The sequence below is a fragment of the Canis lupus genome, chromosome X (assembly GCF_011100685.1).
Source record: "Canis lupus familiaris isolate Mischka breed German Shepherd chromosome X, alternate assembly UU_Cfam_GSD_1.0, whole genome shotgun sequence".
NCBI classification, from domain to species: domain Eukaryota; kingdom Metazoa; phylum Chordata; class Mammalia; order Carnivora; family Canidae; genus Canis; species Canis lupus.
In genome coordinates, this window is record NC_049260.1 from 54,911,315 (window position 1) to 54,928,260 (window position 16,946).

Below are 16,946 nucleotides of genomic sequence, written 5' to 3' on the forward strand. Positions count from 1 at the left end.
CCACACTAGGTATGTCTGGATTGTATCCTGGAGAAAGAATTGGGACCAAATGACTGAGCCTTCCTCCTTCTTTCCCTCTTCTCAGAAAAGGCTCAACATCAACTTCATGGCTCACATCTCAAGGTAAGTAAGAACTCCTAATTCTCTGAATCTGTGACTTGTCCCCTATCCAAACCCAAGTACCTGCTTTGTGGTAGAGGAGTTTCCAACTTCTCAACTTGTAACTTGAACTCTATCCCAATTACCTCCACCTTTGCACCATTTCATGCTCCTTGAGCCTCTTCTCCTAATCCTAAGAATACTTCCTTTTCTTCTCCACTTCCTTCTTCTCCTCTTCCCTTTTTTCACAATGACCCTCCCTATTTTCTTTCTGATTTTCTCTTTATAGAGTGTATAAGAAGACCTGCTCCAATGGGAAGGTGAGAGAACCTGGCCTAGCCAGGCAAATGAAAGGGCAAAAGGGAGAGGTCTCAAGGGTTTGCCTTGAGGATTCAGGGGAAGCCATTCAAAGATGATTATGATAATAACACGCAAGGTTGTTCCACAACAGCTTGCCATCTACCTGGGGAAACGGGACTTCGTGGACCATGTGGACATGGTGGATCCCATTGGTCAGTGAGTCTAAAAAGGGAAAGAACCTGGGGAGAAGGGAATGGGAGCCAGCAACTAAAAGCCAAGAAAGGAACATACAGAAGAGGAGGCCAATTCAAGGGGAAAATGGGAGGAACTATTTCAGGGATGGATTTCTGTTTCATAGTCTAAGGATTTTTCCTGACCATGGTACCGTCTCTCGCTCTCTACACAGATGGTGTAGTCCTGGTTGACCCCGATTACTTGAAGGGTCGAAAGAGTAAGTAAAAATTCTCTTGGCCTTTGTATGTGCCAGGGATCCCAAACTGAAATGTCACACACGCCAGACAAGTAACTTAAATGAATAGACTAAACGAATGGACCAGAGGGGTAGAAGAAAACCAAAACGTGGTGAGAACTGTGAATGCCTTGTCTGGTGGGAGTTAATAAATGGGAATTTTAGCCTAGTGTGGCCAAATTTTCTGGTTGTTGGACAGGAACTGGAAATGAAGCTCAGAATAAGACCTTCAGAGGCCTAAATTCTGAAAAGATTATGGTACCTCTTCCCCCAAATAATATTCAAAATAGGTTTATTTCTAAAACATAAATAAAATTTTATTTTTCAAAAGTATACAAAATGTATATGTGTGCTGGAATTCAAATAGATTTTTTCTAAGCTTTCTGATTTTCTTTATTATTTTTCATGGTACTCTACTTTGTTGCTGAACTGAATGTGGGCTTAGACTGGCTATGGAAAGATGCAGTATTCCAGAAATCCATATTTTCACGAAAATTTCATGATTTTCAAATGTTGGCAACCAACTAAAAGATTTTTAAAGGTCTAGATAGATCAAAAAATTTACATTTTTCATTAGTCTGGATGTGACCCTTAGACTGACATTTTGCAACCTCTGGTATATATCTTTCTACCTCTTCTGTGTAGGGAAACCCCGTCTTTTCTGGGTGTGTGTGTGGGAAATCCCAAGTAAACAAACAAAGAAAACCATAGCACCAGCAAGTAACAACAAGAGACATTACTCCGGCCACAGCACCATAGATCAAGATTACATTGAAATATTTTTGCACTGCTTTAATAAATTTCTTTTAGTTTGTGATTCAATAAGTTTGAAAGTTGGGTTTGACTTGAAAAAGGCTCAGAATAAATTGATGAATACTAGTTCAAATATAACCTTTAGATACTGTGAGATAAAAATAACCTTATTTTTTCTGACTAAACAGTGTGGATAAGCCATCCAGCCAGTTTTAAATATCAGAGGAATTCTGTGGAATACCCACTAAATTAACCAACTTGAGATTCTCAATTACTCTGTATTTCTAAAAAAACAAAAACAAAAAAACCTAAATCATTTTCTCACATTCCTACAAAATCTTCAGAATAACCTACAGAAAGAAATATTTAGCGTAAAAAAATGCATGTTGATCTGGAATATGTGTTTTCCCTTTTACTCAAATCTTTCTTATGTTCCTAAAAGAATTTTTTTATTATTCGTTTAAGTTGTATATATTTCTTAAGTTTGTTCCTTAGCTATTTTACATGTTTTGCTACTTTTATGAAGATAATTTTGTTTGCATATTTTCTAATATTTTTTTCTATCAAGTTTCATTTATTGATGTAAAATATGCTTATACTATACTACTGAGTGATAAAGGCCAATTGTAGGGCAGTATACGTGGTCCTGTGAAAGATATACTGTTTAACAAAAAACTATATGGGATCTCTCTGTATTATTTCTTACAACTGCTTGTAAATCTACAACAATCTCAAAAAGTCCACTTTCAAATAGGCAATGTCACAAATATCTAAGGTAGCCTGATGTTTAATTATAGACACAAAGCTGAGAAGCAATTGCAAGCGATATGAACAGCAGTAGTTTCTGCAACACGAAGTATGATGACAGAGTTTTGAATCATTTTTTGTTTGTATTTTCTGATTTTCATACAATTACTATGTATTATTTGTATAACAGACACAAATTTAAATTTTTTTGGTCTTTTTTGTATTTTTTTATTGGAGTTCGATTTGCCAACATATAGTATAATACCCAGTGCTCATCCCATCAGGTGCCCCCCTCAGTGCTCATCACCCAGTCACCCCATCCCCCCGCCCACCTCCCTTTCCAGTACCCCTTGTTCGTTTCCCCGAGTTAGGAGTCTCTCATGTTTTGTCACCCTCTCTGATATTTCCCACACATTTTCTCTTGTTTCCCCTATAATCCCTTTCACTATTTTTTATATTCCCCATATGAGTGAAACCATATGATTGTCCTTCTTCAACTGACTTACTTCACTCAGCATAATACCTTCCAGTTCCATCCATGTCGAAGAAAATGGTGGGTATTCGTCCTTTCTAATGGCTGAGTAATATTCCATTGTGTATATATATATATATATATAATAATGGACATATATATGTACATATATATATATATATATATACAATGGAATACATATACATATCACATCTTCTTTATCCATTCATCTGTTGTTGGATATCGAGGCTCCTTCCACAGTTTGGCTATTGTGGACATTACTGCTATGAACATTGGGGTGCAGGTGTCCCGGTGTTTCACTGCATCTGTATCTTTGGGGTAAATCCCCAGCAGTGCAATTGCTGGGTCGTAGGGCAGGTCTATTTTTAACTCTTTGAGGAACCTCCACACAGTTTTCCAGAGTGGCTGTACCAGCTCACATTCCCACCAACAGTGCAAGAGGGTTCCCCTTTCTCCACATCCTCTCCAACATTTGTGGTTTCCTGTCTTGTTAATCTTCACCATTCTCACTGGTGTGAGGTGGTATCTCGTTGTGGTTTGGATTTCTATTTCCCTGATGGCCAGTGATGTGGAACATTTTTTCATGTGCTTGTTGGCCATGTGTATGTCTCCTTTGGTGAAATTTCTGTTTATGTCTTTTGCCCATTTCATGATTGGATTGTTTGTTTCTTGGGTGTTGAGTTTCATAAGTTCTTTATAGATCTTGGATACTAGCCCTTTATCTGATTTGTCATTTGCAAATATCTTCTCCCATTGTGTAGGTTGTCTTTTACTTTTGTTGACTGATTGTTTTGCTGTGCAGAAGCTTCTATCTTGATAAAGTCCCAATAGTTCATTTTTGCTTTTGTTTCTCTTGCCTTCATGGATGTATCTTGCAAGAAGTTACTGTGTTCAAGTTCAAAAAGGGTGTTGCCTGTGTTGTCCTCTAGGATTTTGATGGATTCTTGTCTTACATTGAGATCTTTCATCCATTTTTAGTTTATCTTTTGTGTGGTGTAAGAGAATGGTTCAGTTTCATTCTTCTGCATGTGGATGTCCAATTTTCCCAGCACCATTTATTGAAGAGACTGTCCTTTTTCCAGTGGATATTCTTTCCTGCCACAAATTTAAATTAATAACTTTATAATAGACATTGAATTTTTAAAATTGAAAATGAACTGTTTTCTAGCATGCAAAAAGGATGATCCTAAATTGCTAAAGAACCAGAAAGTTTGGAGGCAGGGGAGATGATGCCCTACCCACTTGCAAACAGGGGGATATGCCAAAAACAATCCACCTTCTTACCACCCTCACCTCAGGGGCTACTACATATCCCTCTGCCTCACCCATGCTGATATTCTGTGTTATTCCTCATCTCTTTCATTTCCTCCCTCCTCATGTTTCCTTGTAGCTACCTCTTTTCCTCTCTTTCTCACCTTTTTTGTCTTCTCCTTTATTTTTCCTTCTTTCCTTTTCCTTTTCTTTCTCTCTCTTTTCTCCCTCTTAAATGGGCCGTAATTGAAAACCAAGGGGAATTTATTTGTCACATCTTTTGAAAATTGTGAAGCTTGTCTCCATTATAGAAAAATTAGAAAGTACAGGTGAAGGAGAAAAGAAACTACAATCCTACCCTATCACTCAAAGATAATCACCAATAATATTTTAGTTTATATTTATTCACATTTTCTGTGTGAAATAGCTATATTTTTACTTAAAATGCAATATCATAAATAATATTTTCTAATCTTTTTCATCTATGTTCATATAGAGAAACCTATAAATTTCTCAGTTGCTTAGTAGTATACTGCATGGGGAACCATAATTTAGTCAATCTTCAATCAGACATTTTTTGCTGTTATAAACAACTCTGTAAAGTACATACTTGTGTATGTACACACACACATATATATATCTTTCATATTTGTCCAATTATTTCTTAAGAGTAAATGGCTAGAGAAGAAATGAAAGTCCAAAGGGCATTCACACATTTTTAAAGCTTTCTATTGCCAAACTGCCCTCCAAAATAGTTGTACCAATTGACTCTCCCTCCTGCCATATATGAGGCCGCCCATTGCCCCAGTCCTTATAAACACTACCATTATCATTACTTTCAGTTTTCATTGTATCTTTTGAATATAGATTCACTTTTCTTGTTCTTAATTTTAAAAGCAGATCATCTGTCTGATATTTTGATCTCTTAAAAATACTACAATAAGTTGCTTTCTACTAGCATGTGCTTTTCTGTGGGTCAGGGCTCCTGGTAGAAGTAAGATTCCCCATCCCTGTTCTACCTCTTTCCTTCCCTCAATCTCTATCACTCTGTCCTTGGACAGCAGGTAGCCCTCTGTACCCCATCCCACATTCCACTAGTCCACTGAAGTGGCTTTCTATTTGCCCCTAATCTTAGGTACCAGCTGCATAAGTATGGGTTCAATTATAACTATCCCATTTCTGCCAATATTCCCATGATTATCATCATCATTCACATCTATAATTACAGTTTTCAAAGGGATTTCTTATACATCAACTCCTCGCATGAACTCCTATGACGTAGGTTGGGCACACGCAACTCTGGGCTTTGGAGTCACACAGGCCTGGGTTGAAACTCTGGGCCATCCCTTAATAGCTCTGAGCTCATTTTCTCCACCTATAAAGTGGAGATAATACTTCAGAGGAGGGGTACCTAGCTGACTCAGTTGGTAGAGCATGCCACTCTTGATCTTGTGGTGGTGAGTTCAAGCTCTGCATTAGATGTAAAAATTACTTAAGAAAATAAAATATTTTAAAAAGATATTATTTATTTATTCATAAGACACACACACACAGAGAGAGAGAGAGAGAGAGAGAGGCAGAGACACAGGCAGAGGGAGAAGCAGGCTCCATGCAGGGAGCCCAACGTGAGACTCGATCCTGGGACTCCAGGATCACACCCTGGGCTGAAGGCAGGCGGCAAACCGCTGAGCCACCAAGGGATCCCCAAGAAAATAAAATATTTTAAAAATAATAGTTCAGGGGCACCTGGGTGACTCAGCAGTTGAGCATCTGCCTTTGGCTCAGGGTGTGATCTGGGGTATGGGAATCGAGTTCCATATCAGGTTCCTTTCAGGGAGCCTGCTTCTGCCTCTACCTATGTCTCTGCCTCTCTCTTTCTTTCTGTCTCTCATGAATAAATAAATAAAATCTTAAAAAAAAATTTTTTTTGACAAGCTGATGTGTGTGAAATGTTATCTCATTGTGGCTTTAATTTGCATTTGTCTGATTACAAATGAGACTGGACAAGTTTTCATGTATAGTTTTAAGATTCATTGTTTATTTTAGAGAGAGCGTGCGTGCGGTGGGGAGGGGCAGAGGGAGAGTTAAAGAGAATCTCAAGCAGACTCCACACCAAATGCAGAGTCCAACACGGAGCTTGATCACACAACCCTGAGATCACGACCTGAGCCAAATCCAGGAGTTGGACACAACCGACTGAGCCACCCAGGCACCCCGGTATATTTTCAAATCTTGCCATTCTACGTTGTGTTTCTGTGTAGAACCTCTCCATATTCTTTGCACACTTTTATATTGGGATTTTTAGATTATTGATTCGTGGGAGTTCTTTATATATCACAAATGTTAAAACTTTTTTGTTGAAGTAGAGTTGACACACAATGTTACATTAGTTTCAGGTTAGGAATGCTAAACTTTTGTTTGCCAAATATGTTGCAAATATATGCAGGCTTTTGCTTGTTTCATTGTTTATAAAGACTCTTTTTTTTTCAATATTTTATTTATTTATTTATTTATTTATTTATTTATTTATTTATTTATGAGAGAGAGAGAGAGGCAGAGACACAGGCAGAGGGAGAAGCAGGCTCTATGCAGGGAGCCTGACGCGGGACTCGATCCCGGGACTCCAGGATGACGCCCTGGGCCAAAGGCAGGTGCTAAACCGCTGAGCCACCCAGGGATCCCCTATAAAGACTCTTCATGTAAAGAAGTTTTAAATTTTACTGTAGTCTAATATATTAATCTTTTTCTTCATGGCCATATGGTTTCACTCATATTACATAGTTCTCTCCATGTCTTCCTATGAGCCATTTAAGAACTTCCTTTCTGCCTCAGGCATGATGGGTCACTCTCTTCCTCCTTTGCCTGCAGTGTTTGTCATGTTGACATGTGCCTTTCGCTATGGCCATGATGACTTGGATGTGATTGGTCTGACGTTCCGCAAAGATCTGTACGTACAGGTGCTGCAAGTGTTCCCACCAGAGCCCACCAGCCCCCAAGGGCCCCTCACGGTCCTACAGGAGCGACTGCTGCAAAAGCTGGGAGACAATGCCTACCCCTTTACCCTGCAGGTACTGACCCCCATGTCCTCGGCGAGGTTGCCAGGGAAGATTAAGTCAGGAAGCCAAAGAGGCTCAACAAAAGAAGGGGGTCCCTATTTCTTCTGTTTGCTGACTTCTTTCTGATCCCCCAGATGGTTGTTAACCTGCCCTGTTCGGTGACATTGCAACCAGGTCCTGAAGATGCAGGAAAGGTAAGTTCTGGGTTCTGAGAAAAAGGGATAAACAGTCAGTTCTAGGAGGAGGGACAGAGGGACAAAGGAACAAGACTGGAGAAGTGGACAGCTAAGGGATGGGGTCAGGCATTTCCTTATAGACCCAAGAGGAAAGAATAGGCAGTGTTGGAGATGAGTTCTCTTTGCCCCCGCCCCCTTGCAGGCTTGTGGGATTGACTTTGAAGTGAAGAGTTTCTGTGCTGAAAACCTGGAGGAGAAAATTTCCAAGAGGTAGTCTCTGGTCCTCTCCAAAATCCCTGCCTCTGGACAGTGTTAAAAAACAGATCTTGATCTCAGGAGAGAAACAGCCCTACTTCTAACCTCCATAGCACCATCGCCACTGTCTCAGATGTCCAACTCTGATTCCCCTCTGACTTCTCTTCCTTGCTCAATGACAGTCAGCAAACTTTTCTGTAAAAGGCCAAAAAATAAATATTTAGGCCCTATAAAATATAAAATAAATATTTATGAGCCCTATAGTTTCTGTTGCAACTACTCAACTCTGCCATTGTAGTGCGAAAGCAGCCATGGATAGTATGTAAATGAATGAGCAGGCTCTCTTCCAATACAACTTTATTTATAGACACTAAAATTTGAATTTTATATAATTTCCACATGTCATGAAATATTATTGTTGACTTTTTTTCAACCATTTAAAAATATAGTAACCCTTCTCAGCTTGTGGGCCATACAAAAACAGGCAGCGAGCCAGATTTGGCCAGTGGGCCATAGTTTGCTGGCCCTACATTGAGGGCCTAGGGGAGAGGCTTTATCCCACCGCCACCCACCCCCCACCCCAAGCAAGGACTGGCCCCTGGGGGTGGCATGGAAAAGGTCTGTGGTTCCCAAAGGAGATGTTCAGGCTAACCTCTTGGCCTCTACTCCTCTACTCAGAGACTCGGTGCGGCTGGTGGTTCGAAAAGTACAGTTTGATATCCCAGAGCCAGGCCCTGGCCCCTGTGCCCAGACTACCCGCCGCTTCCTTCTGTCAGCTCAGCCCCTACAGCTCCAGGCCTCAATGGACAGAGAGGTTTGTGACCCACACTTCCGGACCCCTACCCTGGAACCACTCTGATTTCCTACTTCGGTAGACCGGGATGGAAGCCAGGGCAACAACCGTGCTAAGGAAACAGGAATTCTAGGTCTTGATCTGGGTGTTCTCCCTCCACCTTCATGATAAGCCTCTCTTCCTGCTTCAGGTTCACTACCATGGCAAACCCATCGCTGTCAATGTTTCTATCAACAACTGCACCAACAAGGTCATCAAGAAAATCAAGATTTCAGGTGAGCTCCTTTTCCTATCCCCCTGCACCTGGTCTCTAATCCACGGCTCCTTTTCTAAAACTCAGCTCCACTTACCCAGTCTGCATTAATCCAGACTTTCACTCTAATGCAGGCTTATCAAAATACGTGTCTTTGTCCACATGCACATCTAAGTGCATCAAGCATAGTGTACCCACATATAAGGTCACATCTGAGGCCAGGGAGTCGGGGTCTTGAAGATGATGACTGATCATGTGCTTGAGGATGATGATGATCATGTGCTTTTCCTGGCTGTGCAGTTGACCAGATCACAGATGTTGTCCTGTACTCCTTAGACAAGTACACCAAGACCGTCTTCATTCAGGAGTTCATGTGAGCTGGTGCTGGGGCTAGGGTCAGAAAGCCAAGGGGTGGGTTGGTAGGAAGGGGTTGGGGACTGGAAGCAAAGGAGGCTGTTGGTAAAAGAAGGAAGAGGGTAGGAACCCAGGACTGAGGGAGGTCAAGGTGAGGGCTGAGGGATTCCCAGGAGAACAGGAGGGAGGCTACCCATAAGAGGACATCAAAATGCGGACAGAGGTCAGGGGTATATGAATTTCCCACCAGAGTGAATTGTTCCCACTCTCCAGAGTGGGACATGCCAGCACCCTTGGATATCCCAGTAGGTTTGTGGAATTGTGCAAGAGACATGGGAATGAAAGTACACTTAATTTGCAAGCCTAGCCTAAGTTCTTCTCTTCTCCTTTTAAAGGGAGACTGTAGCTGCTAACTCCAGCTTCTCTAAGAGCTTTGAAGTAACCCCACTCCTGGCTGCCAACTGCCAGAAACAGGGCCTGGCACTGGATGGCAAACTCAAGCATGGTGATACCAATCTGGCCTCAAGCACCATGTAAGCTCAAATGTGACTCCCAAGCTCTATTTTCTCTCTCCAACCCATTCTGCATGCTATGTACATAGTCCTGAGCTACCACCTATAATGAAGCCTACTTATTTTTTCTAAATATCCCTAGGCCAGTGTTCAGAGATCCCTGCAGGCCTGAGGGCCAACAGGAAGCTAAATAATGCCATAGGACCAATACCCAGGCTTAGGTCACAGGCAGCAAGAAAGGAAAAAGCAGAGAGGAAAATTGCCTGTGTTGTGTCTTTCATAGCTCACAAAGGTCATATATATATATATATATATATATATATATATATAATTTTTATAAGAATCACATTAATATAGGCTTGATATGTACATATTCTTATTTCAATTTACACTTAAGGGACCCTGAGGCTCAGAGGCATGAAGGAACTTGTCCAAGCCTGTATCACTAGTAAGCGGCAGAGGTGGAAAGGATTCTACTGCATGTTGTCCGGCTCTAACACTGTGATCTCTAGAGTAGCTACTCTCTAACAAAGACAGAAATGGAGTGAAAAGGCTAGGAGATGAGAAATGGAGGGGCAAGACCAAAAAAAAGGAGAACAAGAGAATAGGAACTGATAGATTTCTATCAAATCATTCATTTGGCCCCATGCTTTTGGAGGCCCTAGTGTTAGATGCATCTCCCACCAAAAGCCATCTGCCACCATCTGGTAAGTGTCCTTCTCTGTGCCTCATCAATGTTGTAGCTATAGATTGTTATTGCTAGAAAGACCCTTAGGAATCAACCAGACAGCATTATTCTATAGATGAAGGATCAGTATTCCAGAGTCACGAAGAGACTTTCCCAATATCATACAGTTTTCTGTATTTTAGTTTCCAATCAGTGAGTTTTCATGGAGCACCTGTTACATGCTCATTCCTATGCTAAGCAATGTGAGCGGATACAAAGAAGTTTGAGACAGTCTCTGCCTTCAGTCAGTTTATGGCCTAGATGGAGAACAAAGAAGAATGCGGATGCAATCTAAAGGTTAAATGTTTGTACAAGTAGTTCAGATTAGAAATTCAATAGAAGTTAAAAGAAGCCAGCAAAGCTGGAGAGGGCTTCCTGGTAGAGATTGAATGAGCTAGATCTTGAGGCAGTGTAGGATCTGGATAGCGACAGAGGAAGGAAAGAGCATCCAGATTGGGAGCATGGCATGGGCAAGGCCAGGAGGTGGGAGTCTGCATGGCATGTTCTGAGCATGGAGAGAGGATAGGTCCACTTAGGGTTGTTTTCCAGGTGTTAGGGGGTAGGGCAGGAGAGGTTAGAGAGACTGGGTGGGGCCAGTTTGTTAAGGGTCCTGAAAGCTAAGCCCAGTAATTATATTCAGAGAGGTAGGATGTTGAGCAGAGTGTAACATGGTAAAACTGGATTTTACAAACAGAAATGTGATTTCAGTGAGAAGGAGAGATTAGAGCATGGAAGGTCTGCTAGAAAAGGTGAACAGGAAGGGACTGAGGGACTGAATGAATTACTCCCCTAATCCTCCACCCCACCCTCGGCCCCAACAAACACACAACAATGAATACTACCACCTCCAGTCTTCAACCTGGAATGAACAAGGAGCTGCTGGGGATCCTGGTGTCCTACAAAGTGAGAGTCAACCTGATGGTGTCTGGTGGAGGGTGAGCGAGGGTTCAGGGTCAGTTTGGGAAGGGGCTGGGGAGCCACTTTTGTTTCCCCCTTGGTTGGACTGACCCAAACAAGCTGTTCCCCACCCCTTCTCCCAGATCAGTTTCCCAAACCTGTGAGCTCAGTGAGCAAGCCAACTTTCCTCCCAGAAACCTGTTCTGAGACTGAATTGTCCTTATGATCCCTTATCCCCCAGTAAAGCTAGGTTGCCACTCTTCATTTCCAGCTGCTAATTTTACTGTCCTTCAACCCTCAGCATCTTAGGTGACCTGATAGCCAGGTAAGAGATGCAAGGGGAAGCAGTGGGGAGAGGGGGCTGGGGCAAGATGGGGAGGATGAGGAGATGATGAGACCAAAAGAGTGCCAAATGAAAGTGTGAGGACATCCCAGGACCAGAAAACTGAGGGAGAGAGGTTCAGGGAGTGGCCTCGGAGGGAGATCTGTAACTGTCCCTTGGAATCCTTGCAGCGATGTTGGCGTGGAGCTGCCCCTGATCCTGATGCATCCAAAGCCATCACATGGTGAGTGACTAGGTGGGACTGGTAGGAACAGTGGTCCTGAGTGTTGGGGACTAAGCAGTTCTGCTCTCATGAATCAAGGACTATCAGTGTGGGTAGAGAATGTTGGATTCCTAGGTTTTGGGGGGGCGCGGGTACGCGTGGGGCGGGGCTGGGAGGTTTTCAGGCGGGCGGGGAGGAGAGAGTTAAAAAGGGAGTGGGAAGAGAAACAACACATTTATTCTTGGAACTGAGCGCCCCGGTCTGCTTCACTTCCATTTTTCCCTCTCTCCACGCTTGCTACAGAGGCTGCTAGGTAAGGAAATGTGAGGCCCGGAAGCCCCATCCCCTTTTCCCCATTGCCACCCTCCATTTTATGACGATGGAAATGTTAAAAAGCTTCCCTGGAGTGTTGCTTTCAATGCTGTGCAGTAGAAACATACGGTTTAGCTTCGTGTCATAGTTCAGTGCTTTTCATACGTCTTCCACCCCCTGCTCTTCTCAGAATCCTCCTTCCCCCTCATCCTTTCCATTTTTTTCCTTCCCCTCACTCCCCCGCCTTCCTTCCGTCTTTCGTTCTTTGATCCCTCCCCTCCTCCCCACCCCCCATTCTCATTTCCCCTCCAGCACTCTGTGGCGCGTGGGGGTGGGGTGGGGGGGACGGATGTTTCGGGAGATTGGAGAGGGAGAGAAGGGAAACAAGCCGGAGTGGTCGACCGGGGTGGAGATGGGGGTAGCAACCGAGAGGGGGCTGAAGATCCGGGCTGGGAAGCAGAGAAGGGGTCACTTTTCTGGGATCACAGAAAGGGAGTGAGCGTGGACGATGCCCAGAAACTTGCTCCTAACCTTCCATTCCCCTTTGCTGTTTTGCAAGCTCTGAGGACATAGTCATTGAGGAGTTTGCTCGGCAGGAGCGGCGAGAGAGCCAGGAGGCTTTGGAGGAGGAGGGGGACGAGGGAAGCTGAGCACCTTCCTTTGGTGCCTCTGTTTGGGAGCCCCACTGTAACGCTCTAATAAATCAACTTGTCCCAGACGTGCCTGGCAATCTCTTTGGTATTTCCTTCTCCAGGAGGTAATGGATGGGAAATATCAGAAAGGGAGACAGAACATGAGAGACTCCTAACTCTGGGAAATGAACAAGGGGTGGTGGGGGTGACTGGGTGACAGGCACTGAGGGGGGCACTTGATGGGATGAGCACTGGGTGTTATGCTATATGTTGGCAAATTGAACTCCAATAAAAAAATGGAAAAAAAGAAAAAAAAAAAGAGGTAATGGAGTATGGAGAACAGCACCCTCTGCTCCTGTCCATGATTACTCTCTACCATGTGGTTTTCCCCTAAACAACCCTGGACTTCCCTCTGGCAAGGCCCCTTGCCCTCCGTGGGTCTTTCGACTTTCCCTCTGGGCCCTGGCCATCCCAGCCCCTACCCTACCACCACAGCACCCCTACCACCCTACTCCCGTGATCACCCACTGCTATAGGCAGGACCTGAGGGGGCATGGCCGTGTGCCAAGCCCTGGGCAGCGTGCAAGGTGATGAGCAGCAGATGGACAGAGAAGAGTTGTGTGCTCTTGTCAGAGCACCACCTGAGAGCACCACCCACCTGCCGCGATGTACACCCTCACAAGAGGGGCCCAGGGCAAGGCCAGAGGCTTCTCCGGGAAACCACTTAGATTCTCTACACAAATCCAAACTCCTGTGCCTGGGGTAGCAGAGCAGGGAAGGGAGGTACATGGGTAGGGCTTTGGCAATAGGGCTGTGTAAGGTACAGTATCGAGGCCGAGGAGGTGGTATCAATTTCCTCAGGGTGATGATTGGCCTACTTACCTACTTCAAGGTGGGAAAGATAAGGTTCATCATGGGCTTCAAGTACTACAGCTTTAGTTGCCTGCCAGGTGAGCCCACCATCAAGGCATCATACAGTACATTTTTGTCCCCGCCTTGGCCAACTCACCTAGGGATTCTTCTCAAAGTTATCTTTTGTGAGCGTTGAGAAGTTGAGCCCTGGACCACCTTTTCTAGGGCCATTCTCCACTTCTGGTTCTGAGACTGCCTGGTATTGGGAGTAGAGGAGTGGTGCAGAGTATCTGACTCTTGGTTGCAGGTATTCATTGGAATTGGCTTCCTGTCTAAGACCATGTACTTGGGAGAACCAAATAGTGAATGATTAGTCTCTTATCACTAACATTATACCTCAATACCTTAGGCCTATGCATTAATGGTAGGGTAGCACCATCTTCGACTATTTGTGGAAGAGGGGAAGAAAAATATGAAGCCTCCCCAAATGACCAAACCCTGCTTCTTTTCTCTGCCTTCATCTCATCTCCACCTGTAGCACAAAATCCAGGAGGCTTTGAATCCTTAAATCTGCTGCTCTATACATAAGGTCTTCCTCAATCAAAACAGTATATTGCGATTGGATCTGTCCTAGGAATGCTAGGCCACTTGGTTTGTGGCCAGAGCAACCACTTTTCAGGGACCCAGTTTCTTTGATCCTTTTTGGTTTGCCTTTTAAGTTCTAACCTTTAAAAGGCAAGTTTCTTTCCTTTCTAAACATTTTCTTATGCAGGTTCAGGCTGCAGCTATGGGACACAGCTGGCCGGGAGTGCTTTTGCAGCCTAAATTTCTACTACATGTGATTCAACTACTGCAGTGGCTGGCTATGATGTCACAAGTGGATGTTCTGTCGTTTTATTTGAAAAAGGGATTGAGGGAAACAATAGGTTGGTAAGACTAGCAGAGAGGAAGGGCAGGTACATTATCCTCTCTAAACCTCTACTAAATGTTTCAACTCTCTACAACACATTCTTTTGTAGATTATCAATGCTTTCAAGGAGACAGGTAAGTGGGTAGATATAGGAGCACAAAGAAGTGAGGATATCATCATCATGTTAGTGGATAACAACACTGATCTGAACAACAAAAAGTAACTACAACTTCTGGCACACCTAGAGTCAATCTCTGTGGGAAGGCTCTCTTGTGCTGTTTATAAGGGAGGAGTTTACCAGTTTCAGGGAATAGAAAGATGATGGGTTCAAGGCTTCTATGGTTGGTGTCCTGGGGAGGCATCATCACACTTCAGAAGGATCTGTCTTTATCCACTTTGAGTTACCACTTACCACTCTCTGGTCCCTCACATCATTTGTCATTTGTCCAGACAAGTCTCTGTAGATGATGGGGAAGAAAAATCCAGAGACCTCATATGTGATGTTTGAGACCAGTGCCCAAACCAGTTACAATGTGAAATATGTAATATCCATTTCTCTTTAGGATACTTCTGTTGCACTTGTCTCTAGCTACCCTCCACTGCTTACTCTTTTGGATAACCTTGGCTTGTCCTATCTTGGGGCAGGTACAAGGTTCATTTCCCTACCATTCAGTACAAAGGCCCAATATCGTCTCTGAATCTGGCCTTTTACATGCATTTAACACATGCACACAGCTATCCCAGCACATGGCTTCTGCCCTTCCATCCAGAATTCATTTCCACTGAAGAGGAGCATCCTTTATCCTAGCTTTGCTGGGCTAAGGAGTGTAAAGCAGAGAAGGCAAACTTCCTTTGATGAGTTAGATGGCCAGTCCTGACAGATATTTAAGGGAAAATGGGACTAACCTCAGCACAAAGTAGCTTCCTGGTTTGCCTTCAGGCAAGAAGAGGTCAGATCAGAATTCTTCTTCTGTGTCTCCAAGAAGCTGCCCTTCGTAGTTGAGACTTAACCCCAGTCACATCCCTCTTACCATAACACACTTCAGTGGTTGAAATCCAACTGGAGCCTTTCACGGAGTCAGGCATCAAAAGCCACTGTTCCTGTTGATAACCTGGTCTCTTGTCTAATTTGATGAATTTATTGCTTTTGGGCTTGCCAGTAATCCATCCCCCCCCTCAGATTTAAGGTTTAAATCCCTGGCTACTTAACTAAGCTTTCATATAGTTTCTGAATTTAGGAGCAAAACAGAACCCCTGAGGGGCACCTGGCTGGCTCAGTCGGTGGAGCAGGAGGCTCTTTATGTCAGGGCCATTGAGTTCTAGCCTCACAATGGGTGTGGGTCATACTTAATATAAAAATAAAAGTTTTAATAGAACCTCTGAAAAGGCTATTGTTTTTCTTGACTGCATCTCGCTGCCGTGGGGTGGAAAATTCTTGCAGGGCCCAGGAATCCCACCTTACTTTCTCTGACTGATAAAAACTCTAAAAGGGATATAGTCCTATAGCAGCTGGGATACCTCAGAGGCAGATACAGTTCATTCCCCATATTTTTAGCTACACCTTCAATAAATGACCAGTCCTTTTGCCTCAGCCTGTTATCGTTTGTATCTTCTCCATGCTATACCTGTACCTTTACAATGCAGTTGTGTCATGCTGGTGTCATGACAAAGAACCATTCTAAGTACCTCAAAGTGAGAACCAATTTAGGGCAGGCTTTTTGCCTCCTAGGCCCATGGCACTTAGTTGGGACTTTTTACCATGTTTACCACACTTCTTAGACAGCTGTTTTAAAACCTGCTAACCACAGGAAGAGTCTTGGACCTCAACATTCAGTAGACTCAACCAATATGCCTTTGTGCAAGTATATCAGCCTCCAGGTTTTCAGATGGCCACTGAGGGACAGCACAGCAAATAGAAGCACAGAATGGGAGTGGGATTTCCCAGGCAGCACAGGGCTAAATTCTACCTCCAGCTCTATTCACAAGGACATTGCTACTGTCAATAGCACATAGTAAAGCTGAAAAGGGATTTATAGAGAGCCAGAACTTCCTCAAAGAGATATACTATTTAGAACTGTTTCCCATATTTGAAGACTTTTTTAAAAACTCAGATTTCCAGGTTCCACCTGAGAACAACAGAATCACTCTCCAGTGGCAGGGCCTGGAAATACATGTTTAAGCTTCCCAAGATTCTTTCAAGGCAAATTTGGGACTTTCATCATGGGGGCACTTCACTTCATACCTCATTAGAAAACTTCCTTTTCTGAATGGGTTTTTTTTTAAAAAAGATTTCATTTACTTAGGAGAGAGAGAACGGGCAGGGGTAGGGGCAAGGGGGCGGGCGGGGGGAGAAGCATGCTCTCTGCTGAGCAAGGAGCCTGATGTGGGATTTAATCCTAGGACCTGGAATCATGACCTGAGCCAAAGACAGACGCCCAACCAATTGAGCCACCCAGACACCCCCTGAATGGGGTATTTTAAACATGCCAATGGAAATGGCATAAGATGTGGTCTGGAATCTCTAACAATGGACTGGTAATAAAGACGGTGGCAGGTTATT

At 43.6% G+C, this 16,946-nt stretch overlaps 1 protein-coding gene across 1 annotated transcript; it reads left to right on the top strand.

Moving 5' to 3' along the window:
* Positions 1 to 49: 49 nt before the first annotated feature.
* ARR3 (arrestin 3) lies at positions 50 to 12,710 on the top strand. The gene is made up of 16 exons (XM_038588803.1): positions 50 to 123; positions 389 to 419; positions 551 to 611; positions 806 to 850; positions 6,981 to 7,180; positions 7,303 to 7,362; positions 7,547 to 7,614; positions 8,278 to 8,413; positions 8,583 to 8,667; positions 8,946 to 9,018; positions 9,395 to 9,532; positions 11,090 to 11,173; positions 11,437 to 11,460; positions 11,649 to 11,701; positions 11,984 to 11,993; positions 12,552 to 12,710. Exons 1-16 carry the CDS (start codon positions 50 to 52, stop codon positions 12,640 to 12,642), a joined length of 1,233 nt encoding a protein of 410 aa, XP_038444731.1. The 3' UTR covers positions 12,643 to 12,710.
* The last annotated feature ends 4,236 nt before the right edge of the window (positions 12,711 to 16,946 follow it).

Excerpts from the sequence above, each read along its gene's own strand:
- ARR3 (XM_038588803.1), top strand. The coding sequence starts at position 50 with ATGACTGAGCCTTCCTCCTTCTTTCCCTCTTCTCAGAAAAGGCTCAAC. Across the intron at positions 612-805 it reads GGACATGGTGGATCCCATTG|ATGGTGTAGTCCTGGTTGAC; the intron begins GTCAGTGAGTCT and ends CTCTCTACACAG. Across the intron at positions 7,181-7,302 it reads CCTACCCCTTTACCCTGCAG|ATGGTTGTTAACCTGCCCTG; the intron begins GTACTGACCCCC and ends CTGATCCCCCAG.